The 25,880-nt window shown below is 40.6% G+C and overlaps 2 protein-coding genes across 5 annotated transcripts; one reads left to right on the forward strand and one right to left on the reverse strand.

Moving 5' to 3' along the window:
* Positions 1–152: 152 nt before the first annotated feature.
* On the forward strand, positions 153–11,268 carry LOC105386392 (UTP--glucose-1-phosphate uridylyltransferase). Of its 4 annotated transcripts, XM_038106755.2 has the most exons (7): positions 159–306; positions 945–971; positions 6,944–7,130; positions 7,565–7,797; positions 8,173–8,378; positions 9,768–10,542; positions 10,857–11,268. In XM_038106755.2, exons 1-7 carry the CDS (start codon positions 277–279, stop codon positions 10,962–10,964), a joined length of 1,566 nt encoding a protein of 521 aa, XP_037962683.1. In that variant the 5' UTR covers positions 159–276; the 3' UTR covers positions 10,965–11,268. The 4 variants fall into 4 exon arrangements, with proteins under 4 accessions (XP_037962685.1, XP_037962683.1, XP_037962686.1 ...); XM_038106757.2 differs by lacking the exon at positions 945–971 and having other exon boundaries at positions 153–306; XM_038106758.2 differs by lacking the exons at positions 159–306; positions 945–971 and adding an exon at positions 3,672–3,874.
* A 3,508-nt stretch (positions 11,269–14,776) lies between these two features.
* LOC105395151 (solute carrier organic anion transporter family member 2A1) lies at positions 14,777–25,854 on the reverse strand. Its single transcript, XM_048622304.1, has 14 exons — positions 25,667–25,854; positions 25,011–25,172; positions 24,486–24,656; positions 24,037–24,183; positions 23,503–23,676; positions 22,955–23,156; positions 22,775–22,803; positions 22,567–22,688; positions 22,004–22,105; positions 17,656–17,846; positions 16,995–17,108; positions 16,421–16,542; positions 15,866–16,006; positions 14,777–15,384 (listed from the first exon to the last, which is right to left on the reverse strand). The coding sequence occupies exons 1-14, from the start codon at positions 25,689–25,691 to the stop codon at positions 15,233–15,235; spliced, it is 1,854 nt and encodes a 617-aa protein (XP_048478261.1). The 5' UTR covers positions 25,692–25,854; the 3' UTR covers positions 14,777–15,232.
* Between the last annotated feature and the right edge of the window lie 26 nt (positions 25,855–25,880).

The raw sequence follows: 25,880 nt of genomic DNA on the forward strand, positions 1-25,880 counted from the left end.
AAATAATATTTCATGTTCAGCGCCATCTATTGTTCGTACAATATGGTTTTAATTTCCTACGCAACACGCCTCAGCGTTTAATTTTTGCAAAAAAATGTTTTTAAGTCAAATATGTCAAACTGACAATGCGATCATATGATTGTCAAATGTCATTGTCATGTCAATGTCCTTTTTCGGGTTTCGGCATAATTTCCTGTAATTTAAGATTTTCTAGTGAAAAACACCAATATTTTAGTGTATTTCTCCGTGGGCGGCTAGAGAACTACTGAATACACAATGGCAGATATCGGCGACACTGATAAGAAGGTACCGTCGCTCATTATCTGTAGTTTAATAGTTTATTTACGTTTTAGGTATTATCAAGTTATCCACGAGTCTTTATCTACTGTGACCTTGCATGACCTTTCTGGTCATTGGCTATCAGAATAATTGGGTACCTATCTGGGTTACACTTATGATATTTAGTGGATTATTAAGTACTTTCTGTAATTGATCGTACTTCACATTCATTGAGTATGTTGTTAGAAACTTTGTACTTATAAATACAATACAAGGACCAATTAAGGATATGCTTAAAATCCTTTTAAGGGCCTTTTTGGCTGGATGTACTTAAATAAATTGGCATGACATAACAAAATAACTTCTTCCAAATCATGAATTGGATGAGTAAACAGAAACAGTAGTAAACACTCAGTTTCACCCCGTGATGCCTGCAATATTAAATGTGTAGGCACTATAGGAATAAATAAAACAACAGCTAAACGTAATCTGCATTGCACAAACACTATCCTGCTACTTCTATTGTAAAAAGACACCGGTTTGATTGTTCCCGCTACACTAATTATTATTGTAACCCGCAAGAATGTGTGTTTAGCTATCTTCGCTCCTCTCACTAGCTTCCACACTCTTCCTATGCTTTCCTGAATGTAATATTGTATTTTCAGCCTGAAAATGAGCGTCTGAAGCCAGCGGTAAGCTTATTCATAGTCAATCACTAGAAAACTAATAATGTTCATGTTTAATACCTACTAATTTTATTTGTGAAGTAACATCTGATAATGTTTTGAAGTTTTATCAATTCTAAGAATTACAATTAAGTATATTTTATTTATAACCAATATTCTGATTAGAAATAAAGTTGGGTGTTACCTATATTTGCAATATAGCCTTTTGTAGAAGTAGAGCCATAGCTTTTGTATCTAACATATTTATGCAGAGTTGCATGAAGCAACATTAAACTAAAGTAAACCTTAAATCTAAGAATCTATAAATAAGGATGTACTGCCTAGATATGATATGATTTGATCAATCAATTTAAGATTGACTGCAGTAAAGTTTAAAGTTCCTTCATGCAACTCAGTGTTAGGTAAGTACTTATAATTATTTCCACTTATTAGATATCAATCTACCACCAAATTCATAGAAGTTACAGTTTACTAGAGGCTTGCAAATGTCATAATGATACAGGATTTTCTGTAAGCATGACTAGCTATTCTTGTTATTGAAACTACTTCTCTACAGAAAATCATAAAAAATAAGATATATTATGTCATTACAGGTTTTCCTCATCATTATATCATATAAAAAATGTAGGTTATCCAACCTACATTTGCAAATCGAGAAAAATAAACTTTTAACAGCATATTTTTAAACTATCTATCACTTAAAATATATTTGGGATAAATGGGGTAAAATAATAACTGACTAGTTTTCTGTGCAAGGCTTGCAATGATTATAAAGGACTTCCTGCAAGTCTTAGTATAAAAGCTGAATAAATTGTAATAAAATACTTGTGTACAAGTCAAAGACATGTCTTAGTAACTATTATATTGTAAAAAAGTACATCTTTCATGCATAAATATATTTTATAAACAAACCGAAACCCCCAAATAATAGTCTGTTGAGCGCAGGCCACGGGTCAACCATTCTCCTTTTATCAGCTTCACAATACAGTATGCTAAAGTTGGTACCTACTAGGTATACTTATAGTCAAATAATTCCAGTTAAAATATGAAATTGCTACATCTTTACAGTTGTTAACTGGTCTCAGTAGGTTTTTCATGCATAAAAATTATTCATTAAAAAACTTTAATCACTTATAAAAAATCTGAATAGATAAAAATAGAAGTACATATAGTTTCTACAAACTTGAAGCTGTACCTTCACTCTTGATTGGCACGCATGTACCTACTTATTTTTCGGACACATAGTGTTTCTGTGTTTATCACTTGTTGTCCGGTCGTGTATGGATGATAAACTATTGATAACAGCCACACTGCAGTGTCCTATAAGAGAGTATCGATTTTTATTACTTAATACCCCAATGGATGTAAATGACCCCATGGTCATTTGAATGAACTATTAGGGACCGGGTCCGAATCCTGTGGTTAAGTTAAATCCGGCTTTTGTAATAGGTAGATATAGTTGTGATGAAACTGTGAACAGTGGGGTTACCACCACCCATAGGCAGCGTCGCTCACCTTCTAAATCTGACGTAACTTGTATGGGTCTGTCACATGTTTGACAGGCGAGCGACACTGCTATGGGTCGGTGGTGGTACGGTAGCAGGAGGAGTTAGGCCCGGGTCTCCTATTTACTCCGTAGGTCGCGTCAAGTGTCAATGCCGTAGGCCGCGTCACGATGCTCACTACGTCTACGCGCCAACGTCGGCGTGTGAGGGAGACCGCATCAGTACATTTCTATAGTGAGCATCGTGACGCGGCCTACGGCGTGACGCTAGACGCGACCTGCGGCTGCGGCGTAAATAGGAGACCCAGGCCTTAAGGCGCAAGACCATTGTGCGTCCACCATTGAACTTAGGCCTGTATGTTTGTGTGCACCAATCATATTCATTAGTGCACATAGCATAGCACTGATAGAAACAGATTTCAGCATTGCTGCTTTGCACATCTCTGTCAGAAAAGCACCCTAAAACTGTATATATGCATGACGACTCAGAAAACATCAATAATCCTAACTTTAATATTTTAAATGAGAAAGTAACTGTGTCTGTCTGTCTGTTACTCTTTCACGCCAAAACTACTGAACGGATTTGAATGAAATTTGGGATACATATTGTTCTAGACACTGAGAAAGAACATAGGCTGCTTTTTATCCCGGAATTCCCACGGGAAAACTTTTTAAGACGAAGCGAAGCTCGCGGGAACAGCTAGTATGCAATAAATCTAGAAAAAAACCCATCTAGATTTAGCATCTCATGTGACGTTTGCCAGGTCACCTTGAGGACATGACTCGACAAATTGAAGTGAGGAGTCGCCATTGATCACATAGTAGCCAAGGCTAGCTGAACAACGCAACGCAAACTAATAACTTTACTTATATACAAGTAAAAACGATTAATAACATGGCATATACAGTATCCATCAGTGATAATTAGGTACGCGGTATGCATAGTAATCCTTCCTAACTATATTATAAATGCGAAAGTAACTGTGTCTGTCTGTTACTCTTTCACGCCAAAGCTACTGAGCGGATTTGAATGAAATTTGGTATACATATGGTCTAGACCTTGGAAAGGAATCCCGGAATTCCCACGGGAAAACTTTTTAATGCGAAGCGAATCTCGCGGGAACAGCTAGTAGTAATATGTTATTATGTGAGTTTTGTACGATACTGTTATGCTTCTCAATAATTTTAATCTAGTATGTGATAAGCTATCACAGCAAACAGACGATATAAACTATAGAAGGCGCCAATGGCGGTTCAGTTTTAGCCGTTTAATGAACCGGCTAGGGTTGTCGTGTAAAAATTGCTTTTTTTGTCTCCTGTTATCACGTAATTAGTGATTTTTTTTTAAGTTTCTTTGGTAAAGTGTTGTGAATAACCGGTCGTTGTAATGGATATGCTAAGTAAGGTAAAGCGTGTTTTTGTTTTACATAAATTTTAATACTTAGTTCATAGTTACTGAGATTTTAATGTTTTTAATTGTTTTCGTAGTGGACACGAATAATCGCAATTTATTTATCTATCGTCATTATTACACAATATTGTCCTTGCACATTGGATGAAAATAATACAGTAGACAAAAATGCCGCTATTTTTTATATAAAAACTGTGGTTCATAGGTCAATGTTATTTAATATCAAAGAGATAAGTACAATAAGTAATATGTTCCATAGTACAATATTTATTCAAAAATATTAGTAAAAAATTAAGAAGGCACCCGCTTCTTATAAATAGAGAAGCGGGTTCTAATCCCGGCTGTGACTTCGTGAATAGTTATGAAACTTCACCTGTAGATTTACCTAGGCTATCCTATGGATTCTGGACAAGCAGTAGACCAGCGTGGTGGGAAATGTTCCAAGCTTAGTAAGGGAATTTAGAACTTAGAGATATAAAACAAAGGTTCAACTAACTACGTAACAACATAACTACACTACACCCCCGCAAAGAATAAAATATTCTTGTTTTTATCGTAATCGGTACATGTGAATTCAATAGATAGGTGGATAGGTGTGTCTATATTATCGATCAATCTTGATTATTAGTGTCAGAATTTGATCACAATGTTCAGATCTTGCAACGGGATTAAAGATCCATGAAAATGTTCTAATTTGTATATGTATATGCACTCACGACTACGACTGTAATCCCCGAAGGGGTAGTCAAAGGTGGCTCGCAACCTCACAAGCCAGTCACCCACTTTTCGCAGCACATTTGTACTCACGTGACAGGTATTTTCTTATTTCAGACTTCAAACATTATAGGTAGGTATGTCGGCATTTTTTTCGAGTTTAAAACACATAAACAATACGTAGAATTGAATAGGCGAGCTGTGTCGCAGAGACGGTCAATTTATTCCAATCAACAAGTGTAGCGCGTGTATTAAAACCTATTAGGTATACATACACAAAAAGTAGGTATATGCCTGTGTTTGTCTTGTATCTTATCGGTCAAGAATATTGGACGGTTGGTTTCATAATCAGCACATAGCTACTGCTTACTAGATATAGTACCTCTATAAGTACACTTTGTCATAAATTAAAGCATACCTATTGAATTAAGCGCCACATTCAGACAGATTTTCCGGCAATTTTCCTACAAACTGCGGCTCAAATTAATGGTTTTACTCAGTTTCTTCTGACTTTAAAAAGTAAATAGATTTAGACGAAAATATCTAGGTCTAGGCAGGTTATGTCCATTCGACGATTTTTGGCCGATATGATGAACATTTGGCCGGCCAAACACAACATACGGTTATCAACGAAGTTATGAAAAATGTCTCAACACTATTATCCCCGATGTACACTACTAATTGGTATACGAGGTCAGTCATCGACGATGCACTCCAAACTTGTCAAGACAATGCCATCCGACTATACTACTACTTGTATCATCATATTCATCATCATAATTATTAAAATAAAATAAATATATGGGGACACCTCACATACGGCCATCCGACCCCAAGCTAGGCAGAACCTGTGTTACGGATGGCGGACAGTTGATATATCTACACAAATATGTAGATACATTGTATACATACTAAATATAAATATCAACAACACCCGAGACCCGAGTACAAAAAAATATCTGTCTTTCAACAAATATCTGCCCCAGCCGGGAATCGAACCCGGGACCTTCGGCATAGCAGTCAGGCTCACTTACCACTACAAGATTCGACCGTCTGTAATTTATAGGTCTTTAATTTTAGCAGTTTATTATTACAAGTATAATCGACAATAAATATATTTATACCCCTATCCAAGCGCAAATAGTTTGACCCTAAAGTCACTACACTGACTGGCTCATACGATGACATTATATATTGAAAACAAATCAATGGGCAGCTTCATACGACCTATTCATTTTTATAAGGCCGGCAGGTAGGTAACTCGATAATTATTTTATTTTCCGTCACGATTCATTCGTTCAGTCAACACACTCGCACCTCGCATAAAACTTGTCTGCAAGTTAAACCATTAGTTTTCGTGTATTTATCGATTATTTAATAGCCTTTTTGTTGAAATATCTAGCGTAGTAACTCATAAATCAAGTGTTATATGTAGATACCTTATTTATTTTGGTAAATATAGTGCTTTTCGTGTAAACATATCTAGCTATTGTAATAATGCCGTCAGGAGGTGACTATTTCGTTAAACACTGGGTGAGTTACTTTGTTATTTATGTGTATATCTCATACCTATTATTTAAATTAATCATTGCTAATCTGAAGCTACGCATCGCATCAGAATAAACCACATAAACCTACTCGTAGGTATAATTAACTGTTTCGTTTAGCACCGTCACGAAATTATAACTCATCTTTTAATAATGCTTTCCGACACCACTACTTACATAACAGCCTTAAGGGTGTTGTAAAAATTAAAGCTTAATGAATTTTCCAATAGTCGTAGAAAAACAGTTGTTCAGAATGAACCCTCTGAATAAGCTTCTTTCGGCTACAAAGACTTTTTTTACAACATGTATGACTGTTAGTAGATATTAAATTAACTATGTTGTACCACCATCATCAGTTAAACTTTGATCAATACTGAGTCAAACATAGCTGACTGAAGGTCAATGCCAGTGTTGTCGGTAAACAGCAGTAATAGGACGGTTTCCTGTTAAACTTGGACAATAACATTGCATGTTTGTAAACAAACACTGAAGTTAAATAATAGACTAAAAAACAAATAGTACCTATATTCATGAATATTATGTTTATACAAAGGTACATTTTCGACAGTTATTTATATTGTATCTAGCGGATTAGGCCATACCTATTCTTATCCTGTAAACCGCGTTTTATTAGGGCGCCTACACATAAAAACGATACGACGTCGCGTCCTCAAAACGTCTTCCCACTCGCAAGCATTCAATGGGAGGCAGCGAGTAAGTTGTACGCCGTGACGTGGTATCGTAAGGCCCTTAGGTACCTACTCCAAATTTCCCCTCAAAACCATCCCCCTCTAACCCTCAGATCCGCAGCCACCAGCGCGCCCCCTCGGGCTCCCGCGACTTCAAAGAAGCCACCAAGCGGGATGCCCTCGCCCGGCTCGAGGTGGAACTGGAGAAGCTGGTGTCCGGGGTGCCCGACACCAGGCGGCCACTCGTGGAGAAGGAGTATCGCGGGTTCAAGAATCTGTTTGCCCGGTTCTTGGCTGAGCGTAAGTTGTTGTTCTACTCTTTTTATCGTGTCGTCGACAAACGGTCAAAGAAGTTGATTATGTTGTTGTTGAGTGTATGAAAGAAAGAAAATACTTATTTTATGTTGCGTGCTAACATTGTATACCTACATAGATGGTGTAGAGGACAGATCACAGCTTTGATTCTCTAGTTTACTGGGGTTTACTTACCCTTTACTATTGTTTTGAGACCCACAATAGGCTGTTTCTCATCGGTTGATGTGGTGAATGATGTCTGAATATCATTCGTATTAAAATATGAATTGTTTAATTTGTGTAACGTATAATTATCAAAACAAGCCATTGATTCGCAGCCTCGTGTTAACATTTTAAATGAATGAGCTGATTATCCATCTGTCACTGCTAAACTTTAACCTTCCATCACATGAAACCTAACAACCAATCTCATCCCACAGAGGGTCCATCAGTGGACTGGGACAAGATCCAGCGCTTACCCGAGGGCGCGGTCATTGACTACGCCACCCTCCCCACCCCGACCACTGATAATGTCCACCACATGCTGGATAAACTCGTCGTGGTGAAGCTCAACGGAGGACTGGGCACCTCCATGGGGTGTAAGGGGCCGAAGTCCGTGATCCAAGTGCGAAATGAACTGACGTTCTTGGATTTGACTGTGCAGCAGATTGAGGTGAGGAGTTTTTTTTTTTATTACAAATACAAAATACATATTAATTTCTTTAGCCACGGTAGGTTATCAAATACAAGGAGTCTCCTATTAAGTAAGTATTCGGTAGCCGTTGATGTGATAAGATTAGTGTTCTGTTACAATTATAAGATGGATGACGATAAGTTGCAGTGATTGATGAATGAACTGAAAATACTCGAGTTTCACCATGACTTCACACTTAGGCTAACATCTTCGTGAAAAATATTATTGATCAATTCAATTAGCAAAAGCTAGGCATAAACTCTTCCTTAATAGAAAGGATACCCGCGCGCCCCAGCAGTGGGGACGTGATGGGTCGTGATGATTAACTAACGTAAATTTAAACTCGATTTGCAGCACCTCAACAAGACCTACAAATGCAACGTGCCGCTAGTCCTCATGAACTCGTTCAACACTGATGAAGACACCCAGAAGATCATTCGCAAGTACAAGGGCCTCAAGCTGGAGATTCACACCTTCAACCAGTCATGTCATCCCAGGATTAACAGGGAGTCTTTACTGCCGGTGGCCAAGGACGCTAATGTTATGGATGATATTGAGGCGTGAGTACCTATGTTGTTACCTTTCGTTCAATCGTTCGTTCAGATGTTTGATTCAATAACTTCGGTCAGTTTGCCATCATAGGATTACCTAATAGAGAGTCTTTATTGCCGGTGGCTAAGGACGCTATTGTCATGGATGATATTGAGGCGTGAGTACTATCCATTCATTCAATCGTTAGTTCAATCGTTCGTTCCATAGTGTACCTAATCGTAAATCTTTAAAACAGTCCTGCCATCCGAGGATTAACAGGGAGTCCTTATTTCCATTCGTTCATTTTATCGTTCATGATAAATATTTCATAACAATTTTGTGTTATTAGGTGTTTATTTTATATCTTAGATTATTAGGTAACCGATTGAAATCTATCGTGTTCCTAAAATTTTCAATATTTATACTCACGATGATAAGTGTTGAATGATGACGATAACTTATCAAAACCCGTACTGCTGTAGGTACCGATGTCATAGATAAATTGATTCTACGAATAACTTGCCTTGTAGCGTAGCGCCGTAACAAACAGAAAATAAAACAAATAATGAAAAACATTGTTCTAATTATATATCTTTCCTATTTTAAAACACACACACACACGCACTCACGCCTTGTACTAATGTACTCCCTTGCGGGGTAGGCAGAGGTGCATTGCTGCACCCACTTTTCGCCAGAGTGTTATGTTAGTCCCAATGTAATAGGGGGCGGGCCTATTGCCATTTTACGGGCACATCCAAGACCCGAGAACAAATATCTGTGTTTAAACAAATATCTGCCCCAGCCGGGAATCGAACCCGGGACCATCGGCTCAGTAGTCAAGGTCACTAACCACTACGCCATTCGGTCGTCGATGTATTTTAAATATACATGAACGTAAATACATATCCGCTTAAATCTAAGTGCATTGATTAAATACTTAATTCATTTTCCTTATTTACTTCTTCTAAATATCGTCATCACATACACATGGGTAGGTTTGTAAAAACATACATAAATCTGGTACATAATCGTACAAACAGTTTAAAGCAAACTAAACGCACTAGTGTCGGTTAGTTTAATGATAATGTTATTGAATGGGAACGAAGATAAACATTGATTTTATGAAGAGTTTAATAAGAGGTTGTTATAGATAGCGACACACGTGCCGGCTTGAATGAAAGTAAATGTGATAGTAAAAGATCAATCCTAAATCTTTATTGAATGCCGAAACGGACGAATGAATTTTCAAATAAAAGCAACAAAATACGAATTTAAATAAGTCCAACTCCTGTAGCTTCCGCAGCCAGGTACACAGTACACACCTAACTTTCCACTCTTTTTCTACCAAACCTGTAGTGTTTGGAACTTTTTGATAATATGAGTATTTTCATAAATGAACCCGTAATTTTTTCCCCCAGTTGGTACCCCCCTGGCCACGGAGACTTCTACGAATCCTTCACCAACTCCGGCCTTCTAGACAAATTCATCAAAGAAGGGCGGACTTACTGCTTCATCAGCAACATCGACAACCTCGGGGCCACCGTCGACCTCAACATCATGAGCCTTCTCCTCAACCCTGACCTCAAGAAACCTGTCTCAGAATTCGTCATGGAAGTCACAGATAAGACTAGGGCTGATGTCAAAGGAGGGACTCTAATCCAGTACGAAGACAAGCTAAGATTGCTGGAAATAGCCCAGGTCCCGAAAGAACATGTGGATGACTTTAAGTCAGTCAGTCAGTTTAAGTTCTTCAACACAAACAATTTGTGGGCCAAACTGGATGCGATTCAACGAGTTGTCAACCAAGGCTCTCTGAATATGGAGATAATTGTCAACAACAAGCATTTGTCGGACGGTTTGAATGTAATTCAGTTAGAAACAGCTGTGGGAGCGGCTATGAAGTGTTTTGAGGGAGGTATAGGAGTGAATGTGCCGCGAAGCAGATTCTTGCCCGTGAAAAAGACATCGGATCTGTTGCTAGTGATGTCCAACTTGTACAGCCTGTCTCATGGGTCACTAGTGATGTCCGAACAGAGGATGTTTCCCAGTACACCCCTAGTGAAGTTGGGTGACAATCATTTCGCGAAAGTGAAGGAGTTTCTGAATAGATTCGCGACTATTCCTGATCTCATCGAGTTGGATCACTTGACGGTGTCTGGAGATGTCACGTTTGGAAGAGGGGTTTCTTTGAAGGTTCGTTGTTTGGTATATTATTTAGTTAAATAAGTACTTATTTGAAGTGATAGCGGAATGATGAATTCTGAAGACACTGAGGCCCGATTTCGCCATTGAAGAATAAGGCGATTCCATAGAAGTATACCTAATGGCTATTCCGATAATGTCATTTATTTACTCAAGAGTAAGCAACGTCATACGCCAACTTCTTCCTATAGCCAGTAGTGGACGTCTTGGTTCGTAATGATAACATCTTAATTACTTACCACATGTAAACCCCTAAAAGACATATATAAAATCAGTTTTTAAAATATTTTTTCACTCTTTTCCAGGGTACCGTGATCATCATAGCCAACCACGGAGACAGAATAGACATCCCTTCAGGCGCCGTTCTAGAGAACAAGATCGTGTCAGGGAACCTACGCATCTTGGACCATTAGATGGAACTCCATACATAACAGTTGTCAGTGCAATGGAAAAAAAACGGCACAAACGCGAAAGAAAATTTACATTGATGGATAAGCACTGAATTATAAGATGAATTTCGCATTAAAGCAGCAATGGATAGTCAAATTACTTAATTAACTTACACGGAAATGAGATAGCTATAGGTGCTTTGAGTGGAAATTTTGCACATCACAGTTTACTGAGTCTTATTGTAGCTATTTGGAAGAATAAATAATTTATAAAACTATGTTCCAATCTAGAACAATGTTGTAATATGTAAATTGGTATGAACATGAACTTAGCCTGAAATTATCTTATAAGATACATACAAAGATTATTTTATAATTTATTTTAAAACAAAAATATATTATATATATGTTACTGTAAAAGCCCGAACAACGGTAAATCCTAGGATTTACCAGTAAATCTTAGGATTTACCAACATGAGTTGGTAAATGTAAGGATTTGTGAAAATGGGTCATTTTTTTCGGGCCTTTACCATTAGAATTTGGTAAATGCTAGGTTTTACCACTGACACCTAGTAAAAGTTGGTTTTGGGAATAAAACAAAGATTAATTATTACCTATTCATTTATTTCAATCAAAAACTTAAATTATTTTCTTTCAGAATTTATATTATTTTTTATGAACAGTCATTTTAAAACCTTTAAATCAACATAATTATTTTAACAATGTGTAATAATCATATATTTTTTCATTTTGTAATTATTATCCACCTCTAAATTATTTCTTAAATAGTTAAAATTAAAACTATTAAAATGTCTTCTCAAAAACATAACTCATTCACTGAACGATAATTTAAACACGGAAACCGGAAGTAAAATAATTTTCACGTATTATTATTGTTGACGTCGAGTAAAGTAGACTGCAATAATAAATATTTCTTAAGTTCGGTTAGTTATAAGCAGGGGCGTATTTACCCTAGGGCTAAAAGGGCTACAGCCCGGGGCGGCAGGCGGCGAAGGGCGGCCCAGGGGCGGCCGGCAGGCCGCCCTTGGGGTTTTCGTTGGAGGATTTAAAAAGTACAGAACAATATTTTAGGACGTAAACCTAGAACTGCCCTGAGCCATATTTCCACATGTTAATTTCATGTCTTAAGCAAATTGATTTGAAGTATGAAAGGCGGCCTTTGTTCTTTTCTGAACCGGTGGAATAGTTTAATTTTTTTCCGCCTCGGTATTTTTTTGATGGAAATCTAAAGATTTTTTTTTGCCTTACTCAGTCGCCCTGCACAAGTTTATTTTTAAACGTTCTAAAATGTACTCGTCCATCCAGTTTTTTTTTTGTAAGGATGATATCATTATCTATACAAATCTATCACCACCTTTTATGCAACTGGACGAGGCACATTTTACCCTTTTGGGTGCACCTGTGTTGCCAGAGGGGTGCCGAAAATGAAATGAAATGAATGAATGAAAATGAAAAGCGCCAACGGGATTGGGATGAGGAGATGTGACGGGTCACGGTATATGCGCTTCTGGCACAGACTACAGGCGCGGAGGCGCGGTGTCGCAGCCGGAGCCGGGTGTTTGTATTGCCATCGCCGCAAATGGGACGTTGCTGGATGACGATTATCTGCGCGTGGCGGTGGCGCTGCGCCTGGGCTGCGATTTGTGAGCCACAGTGGAGTGACGGTGGATAAGCTAGGCCGGCATGGCCTCCATTGTGTTCGCAGCGCGGGGAGGCTCTCCCGGCATCAAGCAATTAATGACATCGTCCGTAGAGCTCTCGTCAGGGCTGGCGTTCCAGCGGTTTATGCCGTAGTGACGGGAAGCGCCCGGACGGTCTCACTTTGATTCCGTGGGAGAGGGGCCGGTCCGTGTTATGGGATGCGACGTGCGTTTGCACATTTGCCCCATCCCATGTAGGCCTAGCCTAGCCTAGCCTAGGTAGGTACTCTACGCTGACTGCTATAGGCAGGCTCTGGGGCGGCGAAGTAGTGGAACAGAAGTCGGAATAGGATTCATTTTTCCGGTTAACGTGGCGCAGAGCGTTCGAGGTGTATGTCTTGGAACTATATACACTATATAGTACCTACAGTACAATACAACGACGGCCACCATGCTCTCAGCTGCACGAGGTGTGCCGGGAGGTTGCCCCGTCATAGTGCCCTCAACGATATAATACGCAGAGCTTTGGTGTCAGCTAATATCCCGTGCGTCCTTGAACCTCCTGGTTTTTTTTCGGACCGACGAGAAGCGCCCTGATGGCCTCACACTAATTCCTTGGAAGAGGGGCCAATGTCTGGTTTGGGACGCTACATGTGTAAGTACCTATGCCGCCGCTCATCTCGGCAACACAATTCGTGCTGGAGGAGCTGCTGCCGAGACAGCTGCAGGGGCAAAACATTTAAAGTATTCTAATTTGAAAGCCTCTTACAGCTGTCGAAGCAGCAGGTTCCTGGGGAACAGAGGCTTTATGCTTCATCAGAGAGCTTGGCAAGCGCCTGAAGGAAAAAGGTCATGATGCTCGCTCTGGGTCGTTCCTGGTTCAGCGCATTTCGTTGGCGATACAGCGCGGTAATGCGGCTGGCTTGTTGGGCACTTTCGAGCCAGGAACGATACGAGGCGGCATCTTTGACTAGTTAGACTAAGCTTAAGGCGAATACTTTGAATTTGTAAAATTTTATCTTTTAGTTCAGTTTTATACAATACAATAAAATTCAAATATTCTTTATTGCACACCAAAAAACCTACCTAACTAACTAAATACCTATCTCTATCTCCGTCCGGATCATATTGAACATTGAAGCTGATTTAACTAATAAAATTGATTAAGTACTATGATGTAGGCACTTAATATACAAGTTTGTTACGAGTTTTGTACAAAGAAAAAAAAAATCTTTTTTTTGTATTTTTTTTTTAATTTTTTGATGGGCGTAATTTTTTCTCTATGTTGATGGGGCGGAAAACTACAGGAGCCCAGGGCGCGCAATCTTTAAATACGCCCCTGGTTATAAGTTATCATCATCATCACGACTCATTACGTCCCCACTGCTGGGGCACGGGTCTCCTTCCAATGAAGGAAGGGTTTCGATCTAGTCCACCACGCTGGCCTAGTGCGGGTTGGTGGACCAAAACACAAGCAAGCTTGTGCTGAGCGAGTTGTCGGGTAAGTGGGCAACCCGACTGTCAGACGTTTTCAAGCCGCCCGAAGGCCTCTGACTAGGCTTAACGACTGCTGCCGAAGCAGCAACCGGGACCCACGGCTTAACGTGCCGTCCGAAGCACGAAAGCATCCAGAAAAGAACCACTTGAAATCGGTCACCCATCCAATGGCTGACCATGCTGGTTGTTGCTAAACCTCAGTGATCAGTTACGATCACTGAAGCCCGCTCGACTACGGACGCTTTGTTCGACTACGGAGGTTATAAGTTATAACCTGGCTTCTTCAACATTTACCGTGCCTTAATGTAAATCCTAAGATTTACCAAGTGAATAGTGGTAAAAGTGCGAATCGCAAAATCTTTCGGGCTTTTACCATTAAGAGTTGGTAAATCTTAGGTTTTACGCGTAAATCTTAGGATTTACCGTTGTTCGGGCTTTTACAGTAACATATATAATAATTATGCAATTATTTATACTACATTTTATGTGAAATTACAATGAAAAGGTCATTATTTTCTATATTTTTATACATTTTATGTTATTTATTATGGAATAATAGGATAGGTCTAAGAATTAGATTAAGAATAGTTTTGAATTTGTAATAAGATTTTAAAGCAGTGATTTTTTAAGTGCCATTAAGTGGAAAGGTTTTTTATTTAAAAAATAAAAGTTGTTAGCTCAATTTTAATGGTTTTATTTTGATCATATTAAGTTAAAGAGATTATAAAATATTGTCTTACCTTATTAATTAATTACTTTCATTAGGTATCCATCAATCGCTTTACATAAATAGTTTATTATGTAAGTACTATGGTCTATAAATAAGTCAGTGCTCTTACCAGGAACTTATACAATAGCAGGAGATTTTTTTTTTTCGTTTTTGCAAACGATAAAATGAGGTACTTACTAACTGCCAGATTCAATAACTATCTACCGATGACTGGTAGTTTCATACTATTTTGACACAAAGTTACAAAGTTACCTGTCAAAATCGTATGAAAGTAACTACCAGTCATTGGTAGATAGAGTTATTGAAACTGGCTGTAAGTATACATAGCTATTATTACTACTCGTATCGCGTATTCGCTTCAATAGCAGCCTGGTATCAGAATAGATGCGCTTCAAGCTCCCCCGTCAACTCTTAGCCTCCCTCCGTCGCAGCACCCACGCTCCCACACACAGCCCCGCTGACAGCGCCGCCAGGGCTGCCGTGGAGGCTGCCAGGTACGCCGGGAGTGCCTGTGAGTGCAGCAGGCAGGGGGCCGAGGAGTAGAGGCACTGGCTGGCTGAAGGGATGGAGAACATTGTACTTAGATAGACATTACTACTACTCGATTATCGAGAGAAGTAAGAAGGCTGGGGTCAGGATAGAATCACTAGGCCATGCCTATCAACTCTTAGCCTCCCTACGTCGCAGCACAAACCGCCGCAGACCGACTTCTCAGATGATGCAACATTTAAAAGCTGTCAGGTTTACCGGCTTGGCACCCAAGTATTTTTACGTTACGTTAGGAGGCTTTTGAGTCTGTTTGTAATCCAATACACTTGGTTTAAATTTGGATATCGTGTGCTAAGCTACTACAGAAGGCCTAGCACGGGGCTCAAGGCGCGCACTCCAAGACGTGACCAAAGATTTCCGTCGCGCTCACTCACATCGCGCGTCTTCGAGAGCGAGTGCGACGGAAAACTTTTGTCACATCATGACGTGCGTATCTTGCGCCCCGTGTTAGGCTTTCAGATCAACATACAACAACCCACACAACTCACCACTAATCCCCATATACAGCACATGCGCAGGCGCCTGCGTCACAAACCCGACGACGCCGAGCGACAAGCCGACCGCCGCCGCCTTGTCGCTGTGTCGCACCGCGCGGAGCGTCGCTAGCCCTTGCATTAGGAGGGAGGCCGCTGGGAGAAGAGAAATGTCTGGGTTTAGTGATAGGGTGATAAGAGATTTGAGGAGGTACCAGTAGCGTGACGAAGAGGGATCTTATTACCTAGTGCGATGGAAAGTAGGTTGTACATAAAAAAGTTCATTAGTTTTTTAAAAATATTTATAAGATGAATAAAAGCATTTGACTTTGACTTTGATAAAAGCTGGCTGAGAAGCAGGAATCTGATGAGGAGAAATGTCGCTAGAACAGGAGACGCTTCGTGTCTTAGTAAACTTACCTACTACTAGCTGTTGGAAGGAAATGTGGGATGGGCGATGCGGGATGGGAGGCCACTGCCACTGGTATACAGGAATAGGAATCTTTGATTAGGTAGGTACCTACTTCAGTTAAAAGTGACCAAAATGCTCCATTATAACTGCAAACGTACCAGCTAGAGCCACAGCATTGACATACAGTATCTGGTAGAGCGCCCAGCTGGTCGCGCAGGCGCGCAGGGAGCACGCGCCGCGCACCGCGCGCCCGCCGCCGCACGCGCAGGATGATAGCAGTCTGGGGGTAGATGAGGAAATCAGCTTCATCACCATTAGATTCATTAGTATGTAATGATTCACTGCTGGATATAGCAGCCAAGGATCGCCACAATACTCTGTCTTCATATATTATCTTGTATACGATCGACACTTCGACCCTTATTTTTGAGATCTGCTAATGTACCTATAGGTAGGTAGGTAGGTAGGTAGGTACATAAGTTAGGTACTTATATACTGCAAACTGAGCATCACAATATCGAATTAAGAAACATGTGTATTTACCTATGAATTTTACTGTATGCTTTAACTAATTAGATCAACTTGGAATTAACTTGTATCTTCTTCTTATTGTCAAGTCAATGGCAACATCAACTTCTTGAAGCTAAAAAAAATATCCCGACGAATTGAGAACTTCCTCCTTTTTTTGAAGTCGGTTAAAAATAATAAAACCTACGTGCGGAGGACACTCACAAGAACCCATTCAGGTCTTCCGCTTGGCTGCAGCCGGCGTGGCACGGGGAGAAGTACGTGGTCTGAGTGCTGACGTCACACACCGGCGCGAAGCCGTACCGGCCCGAGTCACACCTGGAACAGAACCACATCATCATTGTCATAAAGCGTGTGAAGGTGCTTTACAAAAGCCTCTAGGAAACCCCAACTAACTCCGTTATCCGAACGGAGAGTAGTTTGTAAAAATTGTGGTTCATCAGAGAATTTTTATTTATACGATGAATAAAAAAAATTGACTTTGACTTTAGGTACCTACACAATGTTATTTATCCTCGATAGTCATTATTCATCTTCCGGCCTCAACCTGTTTACTTATTATTTGTGTATTTTTCTTCTTATAAGCTACTAGCTGTTCCCGCGCGCATCGCTTCGCCTTAAAAAGTTTTCCCGTGGGAATACCGGGATAAAAAGTAGCCTATGTTCTTTCCCAGGGTCTAGACCGTATGTACACCAAATTTCATTGAAATCCGTTCGGTACTTTTGGCGCGAAAGAGTAACAGATAGACAGACAGACACAGTTACTTTCGCATTTATAATATTAGTTAGGATCAGTGACGCCTCGCCTCGCGATGCACGCCTCGGCGAGGCATGCGACAGGGTGTATACGCGGCTATTCACTCACTCGCACTGCTGGCTGCACTCAGGCTGTTCATACTCCGTTTCCAGGCCAGCCACGGCCGAGGTCTCACAGTCCAGGACGGCTATGACGGTGAACAGAGCCGCAGTGAGTAGAGCTAACACCGCAGCCACCTTGGACGCGGTGGTCGCCTTGATACCGTCCGGGAAGCGACCGGAAAAACGCATGCGGAATATCTGAAGGGAGGAATAAGGTTGGTCTTGTGTTTACATCGTTTGTAGCTAAATTGATAGATAAGTTTTGGAGCTAAATATTACACAAGACTATTATCAGTATAGGATTGATCCGTGATCTAAAAATATTGACTGGCTATATACAGTTTTCCCGTAGCCAGCATTGGCAACGGAGATTATAGCTAGGGGTGGATTTCAACAAGTCCTAAAAAATCTTCATTTCCGTGGACTTTTTTATCTTAAGGTTTTTTATATTAGAAAAACGCTTTTATTAAAGTTTTTGTTAATGTTAGTGTTCTTACTAAATGGGTAGCAGATAAGTTAAAATCTTAACAAGATACGGATGATTAAAAATTTCGTGCCACGGCGATGAAACATGCGTTCACGGCAATGAAACAAGCGTCCACGGCAATGAAACAAAGGCCCACGGCAATGAAACAAACTTCCACGGCAATGAAAGAACTGTATAAATGGAAATGAAAGAATCAATCCACTGCAATTTTTAAAAAAGACTGTGAGGGAAACGCAAACTTAGACAGGCATGTATGGCAGAAATATTTGGATAGATATTGGAACGAAAGAAAGAACGACAGTATGTATAAAAAAATAAGAATATAGTATGGAATTCTCTAAGTAGCATTGTGGGGTCCGTATTGCGACGTATAAAACAAAATGTTTCATTTCACACTAATAACGTTCACAACATATAATAAACCTTACCTATAACATCTATATTTTTATAAGGTATAATACCCAATATGTATACTGTTCATTTTATGTAAAATTCATAAAATATACTATAATATGGCATATATTCTCTGTGCTGAATTACACAACACCGGCAAAACACCTAGTACCAAAATATAAACATAGGCATGTGCGGTTAGGTGCACATGTTGGTCAGCTAAGCGTCTCCCTACATAGCGCTAATAATAATAACTCAGTCAAAACTCCTTGCACCAAAACCTAAACATAGAGCGTCTCCCCATGTAGCCCCGCTTCGCTTTTGCTGAACATGTGCACTTAACCGCTCCTCCTCGCTTTTCTCGTCATCGCACCTATCTTTAGGTTGTGGTGCTAGAGGTTTTGATGGTGTTGTGTAATTTAACACACATTATGTGATATGATACAATATTTTATGAACTTTATGCTAAATCATAGTATATTTTAATTGGTATAATAATACGAAATGTACATGTTGTCATGATCAGCCTATAATCATCCAATGCTGGACATAGGCCTCTCCCAAGAAGCACCACAACACTCGGTCCTCGGTCTTCCGAACCCAGCCACTACCGGCTACCTGCCTATACTTGCATATTTTGACAGCTATGTTGGTAACCTTAGTCCTCTGACGTATAACTTCTTTTCTGATACCATCCATTAGAGAAACCCCAAGCATAGCTCTCTCCATAGCACGCTGAGTGACTTTAAATCGGTGGACCAGTCCCACCATCAGTGTCCAGGTCTCTGTACCGGGTTCCCCTCATCTCGCCTAATCTTTATTATCCTAAACTCATTTCGCATAACTCGTAAGGTCTAAAGTTTTTTGGTAGAATCATCATTTTGCCAAGACTTATGTGGCATAAGACTCGTTTCGTCTAAAACTCTTTTGGCACAAACTTGAAACATCTAAATCTCGTTTGCTCAAATTGTTCGTATTGGTATAATCTTGTTTCTCCTAATATTATCTTAATAAATACTATATTCAGTATGTTTTAAATGTACAAATTGTGGTATTTTTCTCCTACATCCCGAAAATCACGATATTGAATGATCAAAATATCGAAAGTGAATTACCATTATAATTATTACAATCGCCATTAAACCCCATGGGATCGAAACCTAAAGGTAGGTGCGACGACGAGCAAAGCGAGGAGGAGCATGTTAGGTGCACATGTTCGTCGAAAGCAAAGCGGAGCGCAGCGAAACGTTACCCACATAGCGGAAAATTAAATACCTAATGCAAGGCACCAGTTTGCGCTATATAGGGAGACGCTTCGTCAAAGTTAAAGCCAAAAGAATATTAGTAGTTTTTATAAGCTATGCCATAGTATTGTTAGGCTATTTGAGATTTGACCATACCGTTATTAGGCTAAATAAGATTATGCGAAATAACTTTTTACTAAACGAGATTTATGCCATACAATTTTCGGCGAAACGAGACTTTGACCAAACGTTACTATGTAATACGAGATTAGGCAAATAAATCTTAGGCCAAAAAAGGTAGAACTCTCTGCACCATATGTCATAACTGGCAGGGCGCAATGGTTGAAGACTGTTGGATGCGCCTTTCATTCAGCCTCCTTGTCGAAGTTGCTTCTGCCTAGCCGAATAGTCTGCCTCAGGTAGTCATATTATTGCACAACTTCGATAGTTGTCTCACGAACGATCACCGGCTCCGGTTTTATGTGAACATTCTACATGACTTTTGTCTTGCCCAAGTTCATACGGAGGTCTACACGTTGCAAGCAGCATTAAGGCCACTTAGCATCCAGATGAGTTCCTGCAGAGATGTATGTTCTATTATATTCTATTCTACTATCTGTGGGAGGTGTAAGTACCTGCACCTGGCTCTCTCGAATAGGACCTTTGTGCAATGTGCATATCCCCAAGGTCTAAGCTGCTGCCTTTCTAAGCTTGGACCATTTCCCACCACGCTGGTCCACAGCGAGTTGGTGGGTTCACATATTATCTAGATGTGCTAAATCTATAGGTAGATATGCAGGGTTCTTCACGATGTTTTCCTTCACCGTAAGAGCGATGGTATACATTGTATTTAATTCAAAGGAATACATTGGTACATGTCAGCGCCGGAATTCGCACCCGCATTATTGGAGTGGGAAGCGGGCGCTTACCCGACTGAGCTACCTTCGGTCTTATTTATACATAACGTTCATTATAATTATGTTGTAATTGTTATTATTAATGTAATATTATATATTTCGTTTTTATACATCGCGATACGCACCCGTTTTAACGCACTGCAAAAACAGGTAATTTGACTAGTTCTGTAGGTAATGTCAGTGATCGGTATTACCTGTATTACAGGTAAAAGATATGTTACTTTGCCTAATCATACATACCACGGCGATGAAAACATAAGTCACGGAAATGAATAACCTGGCCACGGAAATGAATAACATAACCACGGCAATGAATACAAATTATTTTACAAGACATGGCAATGAAATTTTTTTCATTGCCGTGGCTTTTTTTTCATTGCCATAGCAAATATTGGCCACGGAAGCCACGGAAATGAAAGCATGGCGATGAAAATCAAGGCATTAAATATAAATAACTAAAAAAGTATTAACTATTCGAAGAAATAAACACTTTATAAGGTAAATATTTTCAAAAAGCTTTCTTTTGAATTCTTACTCTAGAAGACAAACTTAATTTTATAGAAGTTATATCTATCCACGGCAATGAAAGAAAAAATGTCCAGTCCCCAAAATTTTTACTGATTTTCACTATAGCGCAAAAATGCGGGCACCGATGTACCTCCTTCCACGTCGAGCAGTTAGGCGACACTTGTAAGAAACGATTAGCGCACTGAGGGGGGCACCCAAGTTCATAGGTAAAACAATAGCCTTGATCATGTTTAGGACACGGCAATGAACAGAAGTTCTGGGACACATGAATTTTCACTTACCGTTCGTTATATTCTTTATATATTTCAATAAATGTATTCCGTGACATTACTTTAACTATTAATGTATCAAATGAAACTAAGTTTAACTATCAATACTCAATATTTTTTCATCAATGGAGAATAATACAAAACGTGGTAACGTGGGGACAGACACGGCAATGAAAGATTTGGGGGTTTAATATTTTTTTTAAAAATATCCATTAATCCTATTAATAAAATATTTAGTGCTACACATAGATAACTATTTCACTTAACCGGAAAAAAATATTAGAAAATTATAACTTGGTTTTTTAGTACCGATTTCATTGATGCCACGCAATTTTTGGCCGCGGGAAATTCACCCCTAGCATTCCTGCCTCATTTCTGTTTCCGTCCTGTATTTTATTGCAGATTGCTAGTGAGTAGTGACATCCTGTGTTCACTTACCATATCCCTGCTACCATTCCACCCATTCCATGTAGGTATACCTACAGATATTTCACAAAGAAGGTTACGAAGCACTTACCGCAACAAAGAACACGACGACAAAGGTCCGGAGCGTGTTGCTGACGAGCCGCGACGTGCGCCCGTCCGACCAGCCCGGCGCCTCCGCGATGTGGTAACGGGCCTGTGCAGAGACAAGGTTATCATTACCTACTGTGTTAGTGGGGTGGGGTGCTAGGAGGCTTCCCGAATGACGTAGGTACTGTTTCATACGCGTCTTTAGCGATCGGGACCCTGGCCGTGTCGTTGAAAGCGTAAGTGATTAACCCCGTAGTTCCCACTGCCGGTCAAAGGGCTCCCTCCCTGGGTCTTCCAACTATCCCGGACAATGGCCTTATCATTTACTTAAGTTCCTATAAACAGCTTTTAATGTATGAAATGCGAGTATTTATTCTGATTCTGGTCGAGTAGCATCGAGTAAACGCGAATTTGTAGCGGTACCCACTGCTCTAGCTCCGCTTCATACCTACAAAATAGCGTAGATTTTTACTCGATCGATTAAGATAAACCTACATTAGACCATCAGGTCGTCCCTTTTTCTTTAATATTCCCTACACTTATGTATTAGAAGCTAAAATGCCTTACCCTAGCAAACACCTCCTCCTGGAACACGAACCCCCACAGGCCGGCGTTGAGCGTCGCCAGCCCCAGCGTCTGCACCACGAACACGGGGGAGCGCAGCAGACGAGCCAGAGTGCTCCGGAGACCTGGATGTTTAGGTGAAGATTGAGATAACTAGTTGAAAAAAGGGTGTAATTTCAATATCAGATAAACTACTGCACATAGGAAACACCTAGGTATGCATACAGTAAAATTGTCGCCCTAGATGAAAGCGAAGATGGGAGTGAAATCTTGCGTCGGTTGAATGAGTACAAGTAGTCCATCATCGGTCGTAGTGATAGTGATGCTATAATCTTTGGTTTTTGCTGTCACCAGGAGTACAATTTGTACAGACTCACCCTTCAATTAATACCTACCACTAGACTTATCCTCCACAGTCTCCTCCACAGCCCAGCCCGGCATCCTCCTCGGGAACAGCAGGAACAGCACTCCGAACATCAGGGTCAGCATCGCCAGGGAGAGCTGCCCCTTCCACCAGTCCGGGCCCTGCGCGTGCGCCGCGAACCAGGAGCGCGCGTTGATGAGGGTGGATACGCGGATTGAGACTAGGATACCTGGGGAAGAGTTTGTAAGGCAGTTGGAAATGGAATTGGTGATAAAGGGTGTTGATAATGGTAAGTATATTTAAGTGTAGTCACAGGTATATACTCAGAGATAAGAGAGAGAACTCTACGTTACGGCTCGATTATTATAGAGGCAGAGTGCTCTGGATAAAAGCCAACGTCGCTCATCCATTTATTGATGAAAGGGATGCTTCATACGTAGTTATATTATGGACACCTATTCATTCTTTGTATTGACAGTTTGTTGGTTTGACAAGGTAGAAAATTGTACTGCTACACGAATACCTAAGGTTTTTTTTGCTTTCAATGAAGCTAGCATTAGGTACTAGGCACTTACCATAATAATAAGCAGCATTAGTCGGATGGTGATCATCCAGATACGTGACTCCGTGCGCGAACACGCTGACCCTGGCGAGGGTGCAGAGCAGCACGGTGATGATGACCAGGGAGCCTCGGATGGAGGAGCCTGGTTGCTGCGGGGGTGAGGGCAGCGGGGGTGCGCCGCAGAGCTCTGGAATTGGGGACAAGAGAAGATAAGATAATCAGGTTAAACTGACCAGTTTCTGTTGTCTCTCAGGCCGGCCGCATCATACCATTCGTGTTCCATTTTGCGCTAAGGAGCTAAGGCTAAGGAGGTACGTAGTACGTAAAAACCCTCCCTTAGAGGTAGGCCATATGCTGCAGTATATTATTTAATTACTTGTATACTTGTTTTTAAATATTCAGAACAACCAACAAATACTGAGTAACTATGCATAATTATATTCTCATGGCACCATTATCCTTATCAAATTTATTACTTTTAGCTTATATTATTAACTTCTTCTCTATTTTGAACTATTAAACAATAGAACCAAGCCCAAAAACTCACGCACACCAGCAGCCTCCACCTCCGGCTGCTCAAAGCTGAGTACCAGGAGCCCTGAGACGGCGGCGGCTAGCAGCCAGCCAGCCAGCGCGGCGGGGCGGCGGCGGCGGCCCCACCACGCCAGCACCAGCGCTAGGAGAAGCTCGCAGCCTGCGCCGATGTAGACCAGCAGTGCGATTCATACGATACGATCACGCATCGAAGTAGAAAAAAAGGAGGAAGGAATCTCGCTTACTAAACACTGAGGCACAACAATGGCGGCGATATGAGAGGGTGTGGGTGCGTAGGTGCGACGGGATTGGCGCGCGGCGGCGAACTGACTTACTTTGAATGTGAATGTGAATGTGTGTTTGTCGGGCTCTTCGTCGGCTTACTTAGGGTGCTTCAGTTTTTAGTTAGCGAGATTTCTTCCGCTTTTATTTCTACTTCGATGATCAAGACCATAAACTCACGCACACCAGCAGCCTCCACCTCCGGCTGCTCGAAGCCGAGTACCAGGAGCCCTGAGACGGCAGCGGCTAGGAGCCAGCCCGCCAGCGCGGCGGGGCGGCGGCGGCGGCCCCACCACGCCAGCACCGGCGCTAGGAGCAGCTCGCAGCAGCCCGCGCCGATGTAGACTAGGTCTGAAGAGGATGAAGAGGTTACCCAGGTCATGATCGTCTACTGATGTGCATCTAACGCTTCCAAGAAAACGCTTCGTCCTCATCCGAGTTAGGAATTAAATAAAAAAATATACATATATGAGATGTGTACTTGTGTGTGTATCTTAAATTAGGCACTATTGATGATTTGGGATAAATAATTCCTCGTGGGTAGAAAATAAATACGTTTTATGGCCCAAAGCAACGATAGGATGGCAACAGAGGTTTTATTTCCTTGATATACTTATATCAAAATGAATGAACTTTGAGGATTTACTAGATTGCTATGGCAGTTACCCTACCTTATGAATACTAAAGCCAACCATTTAGCCTTACCCTCAACATTCCCGCTGACCTCCCCAGCGGCAGCACTCCTCTTCAGCAGCAGATACGCGAACCCATCATAAAGAGTGAGGATCAGAAGGGTACCCTGCAGGAACAGGTCGAAGCGAGGCAGCGGGAGTAGCCAGCTGATGAGGGACCGGAGCTTCTGCCAGGCTGCAAGGTGTTAGAGAAGTAGTGATAGAGAGAGAGAGAGAGAGAGAGAGAGAGAGAGATGTTAAAATTGGTTAGAGTAAAAAGATACCTGCTTCGTCTCATAGAATAGAATAGAATAGAATAGAATAGAATACTACTTTATTGACTTAAAAAACAATTTACACAAATAACCATTTACAATATAACGCAATACTACTTATTGTAACTGTGTAAGTAAGTAGGTAGTTAGTTCAAGTCTGAATTTCGGGTAGTACGAAAGGAGCCGAGTTCGATGGACGTATCACTAGTTAATAACTGACGCTATTCTGGCCAATCCTTTCATCATTGTGACAAATCCTAGTCTAGGTGTTGTGTTTGTCACCGACACGATAACAAGAAGACGAAGTCAGAATTACTCACGACTCTTACAGCTTTTCTTTTATTGTGATTCATTGGGAGCCAGTATTTATTAGCATTGAGTTAAGCAAAAAATATATAATTTGTTACAAACTTACCTGTATCTCCTTTTAGCGACAACATGTTTTTTTTATTTCCTTTATCAGTCCATTTCCACCTCACGCAATGAATTTAGATAGCACACTGAGCTAATTGACAAAATTATCTGCATTTAATCCACTTATGATTAATTTTATCCTAACTATATCGATCAATTTATTATTTCTATTACTATGGACAATCTATCTCTTATAAAGCACCTATGCTGTATAC

This window comes from Plutella xylostella, chromosome 7 (assembly GCF_932276165.1).
Source record: "Plutella xylostella chromosome 7, ilPluXylo3.1, whole genome shotgun sequence".
In the NCBI taxonomy this organism is placed as follows: Eukaryota; Metazoa; Arthropoda; class Insecta; order Lepidoptera; family Plutellidae; genus Plutella; species Plutella xylostella.

Excerpts from the sequence above, each read along its gene's own strand:
- LOC105386392 (XM_038106755.2), top strand. The coding sequence starts at position 277 with ATGGCAGATATCGGCGACACTGATAAGAAG. Across the intron at positions 7,131-7,564 it reads TGCCCGGTTCTTGGCTGAGC|AGGGTCCATCAGTGGACTGG; the intron begins GTAAGTTGTTGT and ends CTCATCCCACAG. Across the intron at positions 8,379-9,767 it reads GTTATGGATGATATTGAGGC|TTGGTACCCCCCTGGCCACG; the intron begins GTGAGTACCTAT and ends TTTTTCCCCCAG.
- LOC105395151 (XM_048622304.1), bottom strand. The coding sequence starts at position 25,691 with ATGTTGTCGCTAAAAGGAGATACAG. Across the intron at positions 25,173-25,666 it reads GTCGCTAAAAGGAGATACAG|CCTGGCAGAAGCTCCGGTCC; the intron begins GTAAGTTTGTAA and ends AACACCTTGCAG. Across the intron at positions 22,804-22,954 it reads GAGGATAAGTCTAGTGGTAG|GGCGACAATTTTACTGTATG; the intron begins GTATTAATTGAA and ends GCTTTCATCTAG.